The 15,831-nt window shown below is 40.8% G+C and overlaps 1 protein-coding gene across 2 annotated transcripts in view; it reads right to left on the minus strand.

The window, feature by feature from the left end:
* Positions 1–885: 885 nt before the first annotated feature.
* Positions 886–15,831, minus strand: part of SLIT2 (slit guidance ligand 2) — a 356,666-nt gene continuing 341,720 nt past the window's right edge. For both annotated transcript variants that reach the window (XM_082728507.1, XM_082728506.1), the window contains 4 exons: positions 8,823–8,977; positions 4,287–4,578; positions 3,841–4,052; positions 886–2,742 (listed from right to left, as the gene is read on the minus strand). In XM_082728507.1, the coding sequence (XP_082584633.1) occupies positions 2,501–2,742; positions 3,841–4,052; positions 4,287–4,578; positions 8,823–8,977 (901 nt within the window). In that variant the 3' untranslated portion in view covers positions 886–2,500. The remainder of the gene's footprint in view (positions 2,743–3,840; positions 4,053–4,286; positions 4,579–8,822; positions 8,978–15,831) is intronic.

The following is a 15,831-nucleotide window of genomic DNA, read 5'->3' on the forward strand; positions in this document are numbered from 1 at the left end:
ATCCCCTGAAGCTGGACCCTGTGGTCTCAGAGGCCTGGGTGGAATTCACCTCTTCTGTCTTCAAGCTCTTTGTCTGTGTCAGAGAGAAGCCCAATAATCCCATACGTTTATAGTGAGAGAAGAGTGAGATATTACATATAAAGCCGTTGTCCTAGTGCCTGGCATATAAAAAGCCCTGGAAAATAGTGGTCACTGAGATAACACATACCTATAAACACAGATCTAACTCCTGTTATCTTTGCAGATGTTTCTTTGTTTAACGAGTGATTCCCAGTCCTTGAAAAAAATGAAACAGTGGGAATAAATAAATGTTTTACAAAGACCATATAATATTTATACAATGAAAATACAGACATCTTAAGCAGAAATGAATAAATGATTGGACATCCGTGCCTATGTCTATGCGCACACGTATGTGTGCACATGTGCAAGATTTTCTTATAAGAAAATGAAGACATTCCAGCATGGTGCTTAACTAATAATATTCCATGTAGCCCGTGCTGTTTCCCTGTTCCAAGCCTTGCCTACGATGCCTGTGGAGAAAGGCACTTTTTGTCTTTCACTGTTTTCCATCTGGTTCTAATTGAGGGGAAAGAAGAACAAAAACAAAAATACCATTTGTAGTTAGTTAGACTTCACCTTGTAATTGTTTTGGAAGAAATTAGTTGACTGTGTATTTTTTCCATAGCAAAGGATGTGTTCTTCCATCCATCCCTTTCCTGTGGCCATTCCAAAGTCCCTGATCTGATAATATGCTAATCATAAAACAGTTTATGTCCACAACAGAATACAGGTTTTCTTCCCTATCCATTCTGTATCACTTTAAGAGATTCTTAAGGAGTAGGCTATAATTATATTGTAATTTCTAAGAAAATCACCAAGCTGTTAGTGAAGTAAATATCTGTTTAATTTACAAACATCAGTAGTATAACTGATATTAGTCTGGAGAAAGACAAAGCACACTGAATTATACATGTACATCTAATTTTCTGTGTAAAAAAAGTTTTTGGAAAGGAACATCTGCATCTTCACAGGGTACCCTGGGATTTTAATAAGGGACGAGCACAGTCCACTATAAGTCATTATCAATTCTACATTGTAATTTAGCAGCAAACATGTTAACATAGGAACATTAAGGTAATAAAGGAGCTTTATTGTTTGGGAAAAAAAAAATCACAGTTCTTGACATTACAGTCTTTTCTCTCCCCACCCCGCCCCCAATAAAAGGGCAACAAATGTCAAGGAAATATTAATTTGTAAAATACCTACTTTTCTAGTGTCAATTGCTACACACCATTTCTGTTCTGGGAGGACATGTTGCAGAGGGGCTGGACCCTTCTTTCTATACAATGAATGTCTCACACACAGACTTTACATACTCTCTGCAGGTGTCCTGAATGAGGCCAGTAGGTCAGTGACACCAGTGGTCAGATGTCAAGGTAAACAAACCGATCAACACATATTTATCCCAAGATAACACCCTATGTTAGTACTATTGCCAAAAACAAAACAAAAAAACAAAACAAAACAAAAAAACAAACAAACAAAAAACCCAAACCCCCTCCCCCAAATCCTGATTTTTAAGTTTGAAAAATATACAAAAATATCAGGACAATTATAAATTAATATATATTAAAGCATTGAGAAACAGTAAAAGAATGGCCTAAAATGTTAAGTACAATGTCCTTTGATACAATAAATATTTCTCATTGGAACTGAATACTGTATAGGGCTGTTTAGAACTCATAGAAACAAAAATTCATATTATTACTAATTTATTTATCAATAATCTATTGGTTCTTTATCATCTCCTTTATCATTTATATTACAAAAATTAATACTGGAAAACGGTAGATAAACACTTTTGTGTGCTTCTTCTGTTAACATGCTGAAGTTTAAAAAGAAAATACACGTTACGTTAGCTTTCCCATCCCTCTCATGACTAGAATCCAGGTCTTCAAGACAGTGTTTTGCACCAAATATGCCTCAACTGTGTTTTCTGTGAATTCTCGTGTTCCGCTCCTCCACCTCGCATCCTCAACCACACACAGGTGCCTGGTGTGTCCTCGGGAACCGGGAACCGAAGAGATGGGAATTAGGGCACAGGGGTGGAGAGGTGGGGGGAGTGTGGGGGTGGGGGTCAGGGGCTGGGTGATGATGTCACGGCAGCACACAGTAGCTTAGCTCTCCCTTGTCTCTGTGCTTCTGCTTGTCTTCAGCATGTTACAAAGATGAATTTGAGTCGCAGCACTTCCCCTCCGTGTGCCGAGGCCTCCGGGTATCTCTTCCTACTTCTCTCGCATCTGGGAAGCGTTAGTATGAAGCATTTTTTTTTTTTTTTCCCGAATGCAGAAAAAAAAGTCTTTATTCTCATAATAAAAATAAGTCTGTTTTGTATTTTACAATATATTTCAAATATTTCCACTATGAAGCATTAATGAGTCCACCGTGGTCGAGAAGTAGACAACACTCCTGAAGACGCAAGCCGCCAGGGACGCGTTTAGGAGGCGCACCTGGAACAGCCACACTTCACCACCTTCTCGACCTCGTCCACAAACGAAGACCCATCAGTGCATTCGAAAGAGTATTTCCGTCGCTTGCTCCTCAGAGGTCCGCAGCACTGCCCTCCCGCACACCCGCCTCTGCATTCCAACCTGGACACCTTCTTGGTCGTCTGGCAAGCGGCATAGCCCTGCTGCTTTTGGTAATAATCTCGTATCCGCTCCCCTCGGCAAGAGATTTCTAGAAAAGAACAGAAGCACAAGCATTTTGAGGGCATTCCCTGTGAGTCCTGCAAAGGGACCATGGATCCACAACTCAGTCCAAGAGGGGCTGCCTTTGTCTGCCATGGGTAACCCCGGTTGTCATGACCCCACTCATATTCCATATAATGGGCTGGTGGTACAGCTTGCTGTTCCTTGAAAGATACTTTTTTTTTTTGGCCTTTATTTTCTGCAAAGTGGATGCTATATATGTGGACTATAAATACTATGCTATTGGACTGACAAGAAAATTGGATTCCTAAATCTTTTCCTTTATTGCAAAAATACACATCTTCTGTTTTTACACTACTAACAGCTGGTTTTGTTTACCACAGGGAGCCGTTTCAGAGAGTATGCAATTTAATTTATTAGACCTGGGGTTTAATATCATTCAATCTGTGACTTAATACAAGTAACATTCCACTAACTTCATAAATTACCCTAGTATGAACTGGTTCAAAAAGAGACATCTGCTGAACGCTTCCATGGGCACGTTCCTCTTGTCTCGTCCCTCTGATACACACAACAAAATGCCTGCCAGCTGTAGGCGAGGCGCAGTCTGGTCACGCAGAGAAGGAGAAAGGTGGGCCAGCAGGTCGGCACATTTCCATCCCTCTCACCTGCACGCTGTGCTGTGATAAATCAGTTGATTCTAAGGTCAAAGGTGACATTGTCCTAAACCTAGAGCAGAGTTACGAGCGGCCTCTTCTCTGTGTCAGATATGAAATAATACAAATGGATGAGGACGGCAAGTAAAAGTAAGAAGGGAAGAAAGTTAATGTGCTGCACCAGCAAGTAAAAAGGAGTATTTTTCACAGCGCGCCAAGCAGCGAGAAGACGGCTGAAGGCCACGTTGGGTTCCTGCCATGGAGGCTGAGGACACTTCACATCTGGTGCCTTCCTATCGCTGGGGAATCAATCAACAGCAGCAGCTACAGGCAATGCAGAGGTTGGTATTCCTCATATCACTCCTCTGTGTGTGTGTGTGTGTGCCCGCGTGTGTGTCTCCCTTTTTCTCTCTTTTCAAAGATGGCAGGGAGTTCTTGCTTCAAGGGGTGGTGCCCAGGGGTCGGCTTACCTCGATCGCAGCCGTCCCCAGTGTATCCACTGCTGCATTCACAGTAGGGCTGCCCCAGTCCCGAGAGCCTGCATTTCCCATGCTTGCACTTGATCGCCTGGCAGGGGTTAAACAGATCCTCCTCTTCATCACAGAGGACGCCCCCATGGCCCTCCAGACACTTACAGCTGTAGGAGAACGCATTGATGGGCAAGCAGGTGCCGTGCACACATCTGCAGCGCAGGAGGAAGGCAGGAACGGACATGAATTAGGTAGAGGGGATAAGAATGCTGGAAGGGTGATGGAAAGAATAGGAAGGAGATGGGCCAATGGGCTGACTTCCGTCTCTCTTCCCCCCACGCCCTCGTCTCCTTCCCTTCTTCCTTTCTTCCTCCTTCCCTCCCTTCCCAGGTTTTGCTTGGAGGGCTGGGGTATTTGTGTGTAACCCCCAAGCAGCTCGAACTTACTTATTTCCAAGACAGGGGTCATTGGTCCTCTGGTCACACAGGGGCCCAGTCCAGCCTTCTTCACATTCACAGGTGAAGCCTGACTGGCTGCTGGGCTGGCACGTGCCGTGGGCGCACACCTTCTTGTGGCATGGCTCACAGCCAGGCAGAATGCCGGTCTGCATGGGCACCTTGCGAAAGTCCTGCAGCTCGCTGTTGATGTAAAGGTTGCGGAGGCAGCCATGGAAGCTGGTGCCGTTCTGCCCGGGGGCCTGGCGCAGGGCCGCAGCCACGTTGTTCTTGCCGGGCATGCCTGCGGAGGGATACGGGGTCAGTGGGTGGGCTTTTTGTGGGGGGATCCTCAGCAATTTGCCCCCACCCCCACCCTCAACCCTTTGAGCTCTTCCAGCAAGGTGGCAGTCAGGGTGAGGGTCGTTGAGGACAACCACAGATCATCAGCATCCAGGCCTGTGGTTCTCCACCTGGCTACACGTAAGAATCACCTGAAATCTTTGGAGAACAACTGATGTTTGGAGCCTCCACCCAGACCTACCTCATCAGGTTATCTGGGCAGCATGGGGCTAGGGAGAAGGGAGAAGAGTTGGGTGGTTCTTTGTTTTGACTTAATTTTTGGGAGATGCTCCAGGCAATTCTAATGCAAAGCTAACATAAAGAACTAAGTTCATTGGCAGCCTGTCTCTTAATTTTTAACATCTGTTTCAAATAAAACCTTACGCGGAGGCATCCATATAAAACCTCAAAGCAGACCTATTGTAGCCAAAGGCGAGATCAGCAATTGGGGAGAAATCTGGACTCCCCCCTCTCTCCACCCACCTCTTCAACCCAGACACACGCCCAGGAAGCCCAGAGCTCCAGGAAGCACAGTGACAGGTGGGGTGACATGCTCAGTGTCACCCCGTAAGACCATGCTGTAGATCAGCTGATGAGTGAACCTCGCAATCTCTGGATCACATTTCCATCCATCCAGCCTTAGGGGTGAGAGCTGGGCTCACAGTGACCTTTCACCCCAGCCTTGCCAACTTCTAAGTTGGCAACCAACTCGGCTCATCGCCGCCAACATCCTGAGCCACAGTGGTGCTGGTCCGCATCTGGGAAACTCACTCCTGCTTCCTATCACATCAGCACTTCATCCGCATTGTTTTTATTTTCTTGCTAATTGAGAGTGAAGGCTTCATATGCCAAGAAATCAGAAATACAAAAGAAATTCCTCCAAAAACAGAATTTGCAGGCTTTGCATATATATGTTCCACTCGTGACAGTCATCTGGTAAACTTCATTTGGCAAAACTAAGGAATCTTTCCACGGCCTAAGCCAGACCCTGAAATAGTTCCTGGATGGGATCCTACCTGAGGCAGCTGTCCAGATTGCAGTGGGGTAAGGGGAGGGAGCCAGAGGCCTTCAGGGTGGCTGATGATCCCCCTGGTACTCACACCCTCATTCTGCCTGGGCTCTGAGCTACTGGCTGGAGGGTACAGGCTGGGGAAGACTTCCTTCTCACTCTCCAGAGGGCTGATTGGTTTCTAAAGACCTAGATCCTCAGCACTGGCCGGGACCTGCCTTGTAGCAGCATCATCTTCTCTATGCAAAGAAGTTCTATTTGGGTTCTAGCCAATGTCACCAACATCACCAATGTCAGACAGATAAATGTACAAAACCAGCAGGCAGGCTCAAGGTCAAAGTCTTTATTGTTGGTCTGTGTACACATGAGCCAGTTATTTCCAACCATTGTGGGGCCGAGTCTTCTCATCTGTGACATGAGGGGATGGACAGGAACTGCAGTTTCCAAGTCAGTCACACATAAGGTCCACCAAAGGTCCATGTTTAGAAGGTGGCTCTCCAGGCCCCATTCTATTCCCACCTCGACATTCTAACTGGTAAGAAGAAGTGGGGTGCAGGACTCTAAATGTTAACACGCAGCTAGGCTGATTTTGATGCAAGTGCTCCCGTGTCACATGTCGGCAAGTACTGAATTGTGGGTCTTGGCTTTGAACTTTCATGACCTTAGACTTTTAGTCTATGTCCGTTTGGCATTGGGAATGGAGTTGCTCTCTAGAGTGGGTTAAAAAAACCTGAAATGTACCATTTCCAGGAAAGCCCAAGTGAAAGAAAATTCCTTGTTCTGGGATTAGTTTTAATTTAATCATCTCCATTCATTATAAATGTGTGAACTGAAGTCCACACACACAGGGATGGTCTTTTTTTTCCAGACATGCCTGATTTCAGACTTGGAGAAAAAGATGAGCTTAGTTACCTCCCTCTCCTTTGCTAAGTCAGGTTCTCCTGCCTTTGCCACATCCATATCAAGGTTGGGGTCTTTTGATTACATTGTATTTTTTTTTTTTTTAATTTGAATTACCCGTGAGACTGCACTCTGATTAGGAGATTTGGATGGAAATGGGCCCACTATGTTCTCTGGCAGTGAGGTTTCCTTCAGGAAGTGGCTTCCTTCAGGCCTGGATGGACAGAGGTACTATCTGGATTCTTCCAGACCCTATATGCTTAGAAAGACTGGCATTTTTCAATTTTAACCTTTCGTGAGAAATGTTCTGACCTAAGCACTCCCATTTCATAGGGTCCCCTCACCCCCCTCACTGCATCAGAAAGGGGTTTTAAAAGGTTCAGTGAAATGGTTTCTGATGAAAGCACAATAAATCAAGCGAAGGACAAGTCCAGAAATAAACAAAAAGCCACAAAACCTAGATCGCTTCCCTTTCTGCTCTATGTTAAAAAGTGAATGGTGGTGCAGATCGATGGTTCTGGGGTCGGAGGGCCAAGACCCGGACTCAAATGAGGTCTCCATTATTTCATGGCTCCGTGAACTTGCACACATTTTGTAAAGTCCTTGCATTTTGTAAAGTTCCTTATGGATCATGAATCAAAAAAATCATACCTACTACCTAGGTCTCTAAGGATTAAGACTGCAAAGAAGCATTGTGTTGGACACATTGCATTTGCTCAGTGAGTATAATTTCTTTTTTCTCAAACCACAGTTATATCTATCTGTGACTTGCTTTACCCAACCTGATGTAATGGTTGATAAGAGTAGTGCAGGCAAGAAATGGAGGCTTCTGTTTTTTAGTGCATCTCATAGTTGTGATTCCATGAAGCAATAAGATCATTTAACTTGCGGGGCAGACTTGGTATGCAATATTTTTATTCCAATGCACTATATATGGTTCCTTGTGTACACATGAGCCAGCTTTTCCTACTCCCCTGGGCAAAGAAGGGATATTTCATTTTCAACGTTGTAACCTTTGTACCTATGTTAACCTTGTTCCCAGCACATGGTGGGTACTAAGAAAGTTTTTATGGAACTGAACCAAGATTTTTAATGGTTTCTAAAAACTCCAAAATTCTTTCAAAATGTTAAGATCTTCTAATGCTGAAAATTATAAAAAAAAATAGAAGTGCTCTGGACTTTCAGGAAATTCCAAAAATGCTTTCAAGGAAGTTTTTAAAAGGATAATAAATATGGAGAATCCCAACGTTACTATTTTGCAGGAAATTAATGCAAACACTGTGAAAATGCTTGTCCTGCTAAGCCAATCAGTTACACTGATCTGCATAGGAACTTTAGTTCACTTCTCTGTAAAATGAGTTAATTTTATCAGTCAATCACCTCCATCCAATGCGATTTAATTCAATGTAACTCAATTCAACATCACATACTTTCTTGCTCCTTGGCCTGAAAACTGAAATTCTGTATCTCCAGTTTCTATTTCCCCTCCCCACCCCCAACAGAGGAAAGCTCTCTCCTCTGGGCTCCTTCAGAACTTGGCCCACACCTCTGTTCTTTACCCGTTCCTCATCTGCCTTCTGGCTAGTTACAAATGAAGTCCAGAATCTTCACTCTATCATCCCAAACCCTAGTCCACCTTCCCAGCCCTCTGTCTTGTTCATTCACCTTAAGGTCTTAGCAAACCAGAAGTACTTCCTGATACCCCAGCACAAGTTGTACATTTAATTCATTTGTTCGTTCATTCCTCATTTGATTTTGTTGATAATTATCCAACCATCTACAGTTGGCAACTGGTAGCACAGACAATCTGGAATGGTAAGATTTGACAGAACCTTTTTTCTTTTTCTTTCTAGCATGACACAATAAAAGCAGCAAGCTGGGCCCATGTGTTCTTTCTCTCACACATGCACTCTTCTGACTCTCTCTCTTTTGCCCTAAGATCTTGCTATGTGACCATAGGTGTGCTGTGTAATTTTCAGGTCTTCTAAGTAAGAAACTTCTAATTTTTCTTCAAAATTTCCTGATGCCTGTTGCTGATGAGCACTTTGCAATCATCAATAAGAACCACAAGAACTTGTCCAACCATGACATTGGTTATTGACAGGCTGAGACAGACATAAATAGGTCACTTAACACACATCCAGGGCTCTTTTTTGTGTATCCTTGTTGCCCATCTTTCAATGACTGATCACTACATGGGTTGATGGCCATGACACCAGGGATCAACAATTTCAGCATTGGTCTATGATGAGAATCATAGAGTTTTGGGAACTTACTGGATTTGGAACAAAGCTTACCTCCTACATAGAGGGGAGAGTCAAAATTCAGAGTGGACTGCTTTGATAAGTTGGTGATGATTTTGGGACTCCCTCCATCCACGGAGAGGGACAGACTCTGATCCAGGGCAAGTAGCTCCACAATGTGAAAGTTTCCATCATTGATCGTCTCCACACTGTAAAGAAAAAGTAGCTTAGCTGATGCATCAATTTTTTTTATTAACCCAAAGAAGTGAAAATATAAATTCCAATAAGCACTTCTAAGGAAAAGATATGCCTACCTAACTTTAATAAAAATAAAGGCCAATAACTGATTTAAAAATAGAAGATATATCAGGGAATACAATCAGTTTCCACTTCTTAGGAATGTATACAAATTAAGTATGTTTTCAGTGGAGATGCAACATGGGGGGTCAAGAGGGTAGGAGAAGAATAAATGAAACAAGATGGGATTGGGAGGGAGACAAACCATAAGTGACTCCATATCTCAGAAAACAAACTGAGAGTTGCTGGGGGGAGGGGGGTTGGGCGAAGGGGGGTGGGGTTATAGACATTGGGGAGGGTATGTGCTATGGTGAGTGCTGTGAAGTGTGTAAACCTGGCGATTCACAGACCTGTACCCCTGGGGATAAAAATATATGTTTATAAAAAAAATGTTTTTTAAATAAAAAAATAAAGTATGTTTTTTCACAGAGAGAAATGGAAATGGGTACATTTAATCCCTACCCAATCATATTCTTCCAACACCAGGTCTAACAGTCATTCTAAAACTTGAGAGAGCACATAGAGATTCATAAAATGGATAAAAACAAAAAGATTAAGAAACTGAGGTAAATGAAAAATGGGGATTAAAAATAAGATGAAGTTGGGTGCAATTAGCAGGAAGGTGCTATATAGTTTTGAAGTGTGGTTGAAAACCTAACAGGAGTGTTAACAGCACGCAAAGATGAGCATAGAGCCAACGCAAGAAAAAGGATCCATATACCACAATGTCAGGGATATACTTACTTCTCACCACGGAGGCAAAAATATGGTAAAATGGAAGTTGGGCTCAAGAGCTAATATACTGGGATGTTGACTAGGAAGAATGAAACAAAGGCTCAAACTTGGAAATATGGAAGCACGTGATAGAGAAACTGTGAATACCTAGTGTTTCCTACATAAAATGATGACTTAAATTTCTGGGTGCTGATACTTAAATTTGCAAATAGGAGAAGCCTGAAAATAATAGAAAAGTGTATTAACATTTCTGTATGGTTCTCAGCACAGGTGTCTAATAATATTCCTTTGTTTGCCAACATAGATTAAAAAGGTTTTTGTGATTTGACCACAGTATAAAGCATTCTTCAGAACTGTGAAAACATCTGAAGTTCTTCCAGTCTTAAGTGGTTGTAAGAGTCCACATGTCCAAAGATCTTTGATAACCTATCTCAGATATCATCTTTTTAAAATAATAAATATGAGATATGCCAATCAATATTTTCACCTTGTACAAATTTAATTATCCCAACATTTGATACCAGTAAAACCAACAGAGGAAACAATATACATGAAAATCATTTACTAAATAAAGTTTTGTACCTACTAATCGTGGTCCTATATAGGGTTGTCTTCTAAGGGAAGATACTGGATGGGGTTATCAATGAATGGCCAAGCATACAGATTTTGGAGTCTTGTATTTATGAAATGTTTGACCTTAGACCATTTAGGAAACGTTTGACCAAACTGAGTTGCTTACAGACTTCAGTCTTCTCTTCAGTTAATGCTAATAAATATTTCTTCCTCTGATGATTAATTTGAGATCCACATGAAATGATTTTTTAAAAAGTGCAGGGTGAATCATCCAGATATAGAAAGTCCAAAGTTAAGTGTGAGATGTCAACATCACCCTTACTACCACTCACTGTCATCATATAAATAATTTAATACTATTTCAGTATCTTCAGGAAGATATTAGTTAGCTTTATTTTTGGTACAAATTATAAAATAATGCTAAAGACTGGCAGAAATAAAATAACTTCTTTGGGAGCATATCTTGTTGAAGTTACTTAAGTTTTAAGTAAAATATTAAAATGAAGATATGTCTAGAGTGGTGACCAATTGCTTTCTTCTTTGTGAATAGAAACAGCATGTCAGTGGTTTTACAGGACTGCTCCGTGAACACAGACCTTGACTAAATTGTAAATATTAATAATGAGACTTCTTTTTTTCTTTTACATTTGCAAGAAAAGGCCATTTGTGCTGGAAAGTGGGTTCTTGGTCACACATCGGTCTTAGGCAATCGATCCTGGTATATCATGACTAACGACAGTGGTTTGATGCAGTAAAACTGAGCAAGCTATATTAAAACAGGAAGTATGTATTCTTTCTGTATTCCTTAATGTATCCTTAATGTATCATTATCCAATGATAAGTAGTAGATGCTCAGTATATATATTAAGTAAGTGAAATATAAGGGTGATTTGTTAAGAATAACATATAGGGTTTTTTTTTTAAGATTTTTATGAATTTATTAGAAAGAGAGAGGGAGAGGAGAGGGGAGAGAGAGAGAGAGCACCAGCATGGGTTGGGGGAGGGAAGGTCAGAGAGAGAGGGAGAAGCAGACTACCCACTGAGCAGGGAAGCCAGAGGCAGGGCTCCATCTCAGGACCCCAAGATCATGACCTGAGCCCAAGGCAGATGCTTCACCGACTGAGCCACCCAGGCACCCCAAGAATAACAGGTAGCTTTTTTTTTTTTTCGTAATACTTGGGGTGCCTGGGTGGCTCAGTGGGTTAAAGCCTCTGCCTTTGGCTTGGGTCATGATCCCAGCATCCTGGGATCGAGCCCCCCATCAGGCTCTCTGCTCGGTGAGGACCCTGCTTCCCTTCCTCACTCTCTGTCTGCCTCTCTGCTTATACTTGTGATCTCTGTCAAATAAATAAATAAAATATATATATATTTTAAAAGTAATTCTAACTGGTTTACAGTTATAGAGTCAAGAGGCTTCAAGCATACTTAGGGATGGACATCTAAAATATGTATTTTTATTTAAAAATTTGGATTTTTTCAGTAGCCATATCCTGAAGGAACTGCTAGGAGGTAAATCTTGTTCAGCCTGTCCTAGGTCTCATTAGATCTGTGACATTGGATTAATGTGACATTGGATTAATGTGACCTCAGGTCATTTTTCTCCATTTTATTTTCCTTATCAGGGGAATGAAAATACTAAGACCAAAGAATCACAAAGCACATACTATAGGTCAGGTAGTGTTCTAAGAACTTCATGTGTCTTAACTCATTAAGAATCACAACAGCCCTAACAGTTGGGCACTTATGGTACTCAACATGGAACAGCCAGTGGCTAATGAGATTTGAATCTTCTTCTAGATTACATATTTTTAACTATTATGCATCACTTTTGCAATAAAAAACCTAAAAAGTAGTGTGTTCTCACCACTAACAAGCCTTTAATAAGTGATTTTTCTCCCAAATAACCCAAGAATAAAGTTCTACAAAAAATAACCTTATATAATTGTTGCACAAATTGGTATTTTTACCATAAATCAGAGAACTGTAAAAAAAAGTAATAATTTTATAATAAGAGTTTGAAGGTTATGAGAATGCATATAAGGTATACAGACTTCAAAGGTGGATTTGGATCCTATTTTCCCAATTATAAATTTAGACTGATTAAATGTTTTTCCTTCCCAAAGTTTTATTTTTCTTATTTTTTAAGAATTTATTTGACAGAGAGAGAGAGAGATCACTAGTAGGCAGAGCAGTAGACAGAGAGAGGGGGAAGCAGGCTCTCTGCTGAGCAGAAAACCCGATACCAGCCAGACTTGATCCCAGGAGCCTGAGATCAGAGGCAGAGGCAGGGGCTTAACCCACTGAGTCACCCAGGTGCCTCCCTTCCCAAAGTTTTAAATGTCTAAGCCGATCATTCCTGAACTTGACCAGAGTTATCACTAAGTTTGATTCCATTTATATTTCCCTGCAATTAAATGAGGACTCACCATGCTCTTCCAACAGATAAGTATTGCAACAATTAATTTAAATTCCTTGCTTTTTAAGATGACAGTGTGTGTACTGTCCTGAGGACAGTATTTCAGAACTAAAAATATCCGAAATCGGTGTTTCATGCTGCTTTCTAAAACATGAGCTTAACCGGGGATGTCCAGAAATCCTTTGGCTACATAGCTTTTAAAATAAAAGCAGCGGCTGACATACCAGTTGTTACTTGATACAACCGAGCCATGATCGATTTTCCAGTCTATCATGGTCATTCCTACCTATCCACTCACTATGCATAATATCCTTTCGGTTTCTGAGAAATATTGGTAAACTTTCTTTCACTACTCCCCCAGGGAACTATGTATTGGATGGCTCATGAGAGTTGCAAGTGAACCATCTAACAATGAGCCTTTCCCCTGGGAATGTACATTGAATTTATTACCACTATTATGTATTTAGTTTTACTACACTTACCTATTAGCAGAGATTTGGGTTTCTTGCATTTCTAAGTAGATGTATGAAAACAAAGCAGTTACTCAACTAGGTCTTGTGGTTGGCTACAGAGAAAGGTTCAAAACTCAGGGCTTAGAAGAAGAGGGGCTCTAACTTGCCCCTGATTTTCTTTCTTTCTGCAGGACATATCAACAGTGGCATTTTCATCATTCTGTCTCAGGCATAAATCTTAAGGTAATTCAGTGGTTCAGTAAAGATCAACAGTTCACTTGGCTTATGTGAGCTCTAGCTTTTCACCTTAAAAATTCAAAGTATCTGTTGGCATATTCTGTGCAATGGAATAGGAGTCACACACCAGACAAATTCAACTGGTGTTCTCATTTTGATTACCTCTTGGATAGGGATACTCCACCATGAAGTGGGGATGGTAATACGGTATTTCCCTGCCTACCTATTCAAATCAAAAGGAATGGAGGCCAAAGGGGATTAAAGGTATTAATTGCACATGCATAAAGTTTTCAAAAGGATGTTTTACAACATGATTGATGGGTCAAGTCAAGTTGCCTTTTAATAAATGCTTTTGAGGCAAATTACCTCATTTAAATAAAAATGCACTACATAAAAAGGGACTGGTAGGCTTGAACATACAGTAAGAGTCCCATGGAAGGCAATAACATCTGCATTTATTCTTCATTATCTGGATTTCTAGCATCAAGAATAGCCATAAAGCAGCAGCATCACCAATTACTGGGAGCCAACTCTATGCCTAGCATGAACACAGGGGCTCTATGTTTGTTACTTCCAATTCTCCCAGCCACCTGTGAAAAACAGGTATGATTCCAATGGCTTAGGGGAAGAAATGGAAGTGGTAAAGAGATAAAGTAACTTGTTCAAAGTTCCAAAGCTGGTAAACAGTGCTGTCTTCCCATAGAGTATCAAGAATGGCTGAGCGTGTGTGTTGGATATGAGACCAAGGAGATTCTATTGTTCGTCTCTCCAATGAGACTCAATTCTCTTTCCCATCCCTCTTCTTCTTTTTAATGTAAACCTATAAATCACATAACCCAGAGGCTATATAGCCAACCAAACTTAACAACTGTCTGGGAAAAGTTCCCTGATGTTGTACTATTCCCCAGATAATGAATCTGTTCAACGCATGGTATAGTCCTCCTGCCCCTTTGTAAGATGGTTCACCTCACCTCCACATTTAAAAGCATTAATTAATTTCTAAAAATCAAAGCCTAGTTGACATAATGTTACCTTAGTGTCAGGTGTACAAAATAGCATAAATTCCAAGACGGGGGATTTCATAGGTCAAGGAGTAAATGTATTTATAGCCTGGATAGTTATTTTCAACAACCCTCTACAGATGTTGTAAACAATCTCTACTTCTAGTGTTATGGTATAAGGATAGAAAATAGGGAGGGACTGTGGACCCCAGGAAACAAACTGAGAGTTTTAGAGTGGAAGGGAGTGGAGGGATGGGTGAGCCTGGTGGTGGGTATTAAGGGGGGCACATACTGCACGGAGCACTAGGTGTCAAAAGTAAACAATGAATCTTGGAACACTACATCAAAAATTAATGATGTACTGTATGGTGACTAACATAACACAATATTAAAAAGGGGGGGGGGAATGGAAGATACACCTTTCAAGTCCTCTGCTATACTCCATAAGGAGATATCAGGAAAATTTCTCTTGCTACAAGGTAGAAGAGAATGAAGACAATGTGAGCAGAGGAGTGAGGACAGAGCTGAGTTTGGAATTTCATCCTCAGAGGAATCTCACTGGGTATGTGTTGTATCATTATTTATAGATAGGATTTCTGAGACACAGAAATATTGTGTCTGTTCCAAGTTTATCCACTAGTAACTGGCCAAGCCTAGGTCAGAACAGATTTCTCAGTCACTATATTTTTTTATGTGTCAAATATTAAATCTCCTAGTGTGCTGAAATAATTTGTCCACTATAGTTTCTACTTTACAGAAGCATTTTTTCTATTCCATAATGGTGTATGAATATATTCATATATATCTAATGTGTTCATATTATATACATAATCCATTATCAATCATCTCTCTACCTGAATCCTGCGTAATTACTGCTTTTATTTTACTTAAAAATAATGCGATGACTTTTCTTGGTTTTCATGCCATAAACCAAAAAGCAAGAGTTAAATGAAAACTGTTTTTCTTGGACCTCACAATAAGTGTCTCCATTACATGATCTACAAGCAGAGAAGTGGACTTCTGGTTTACAATGAAAAGTGTACCATGTGAAATTATTCTTTTTTTGGTAAATGTCCCAGGGTATGCTCTACTGTTTGTTAGGCAAAAATAGTAAAACATAAACTCAAAGTTCTTTATGGTAAAATTCTCATTATGATATAATCACATGGGTTTCTACAACATATCTAGAAACATTTTAAATATATTTTAAGTGAACACTAACTTTAATAAGCCAATCTCAAGAAACTTCACTATTGCTTCTGAGAGTTCTATGCTCTTTCGTAGCATACGCTAGAACAAAAGAGAAAATTAAGAAAAAAAAATGAAGCACAGAAACAATATTCTGAAACTTT

This window comes from Mustela nivalis, assembly GCF_964662115.1.
Source record: "Mustela nivalis genome assembly, chromosome: 4".
NCBI lineage: Eukaryota > Metazoa > Chordata > Mammalia > Carnivora > Mustelidae > Mustela > Mustela nivalis.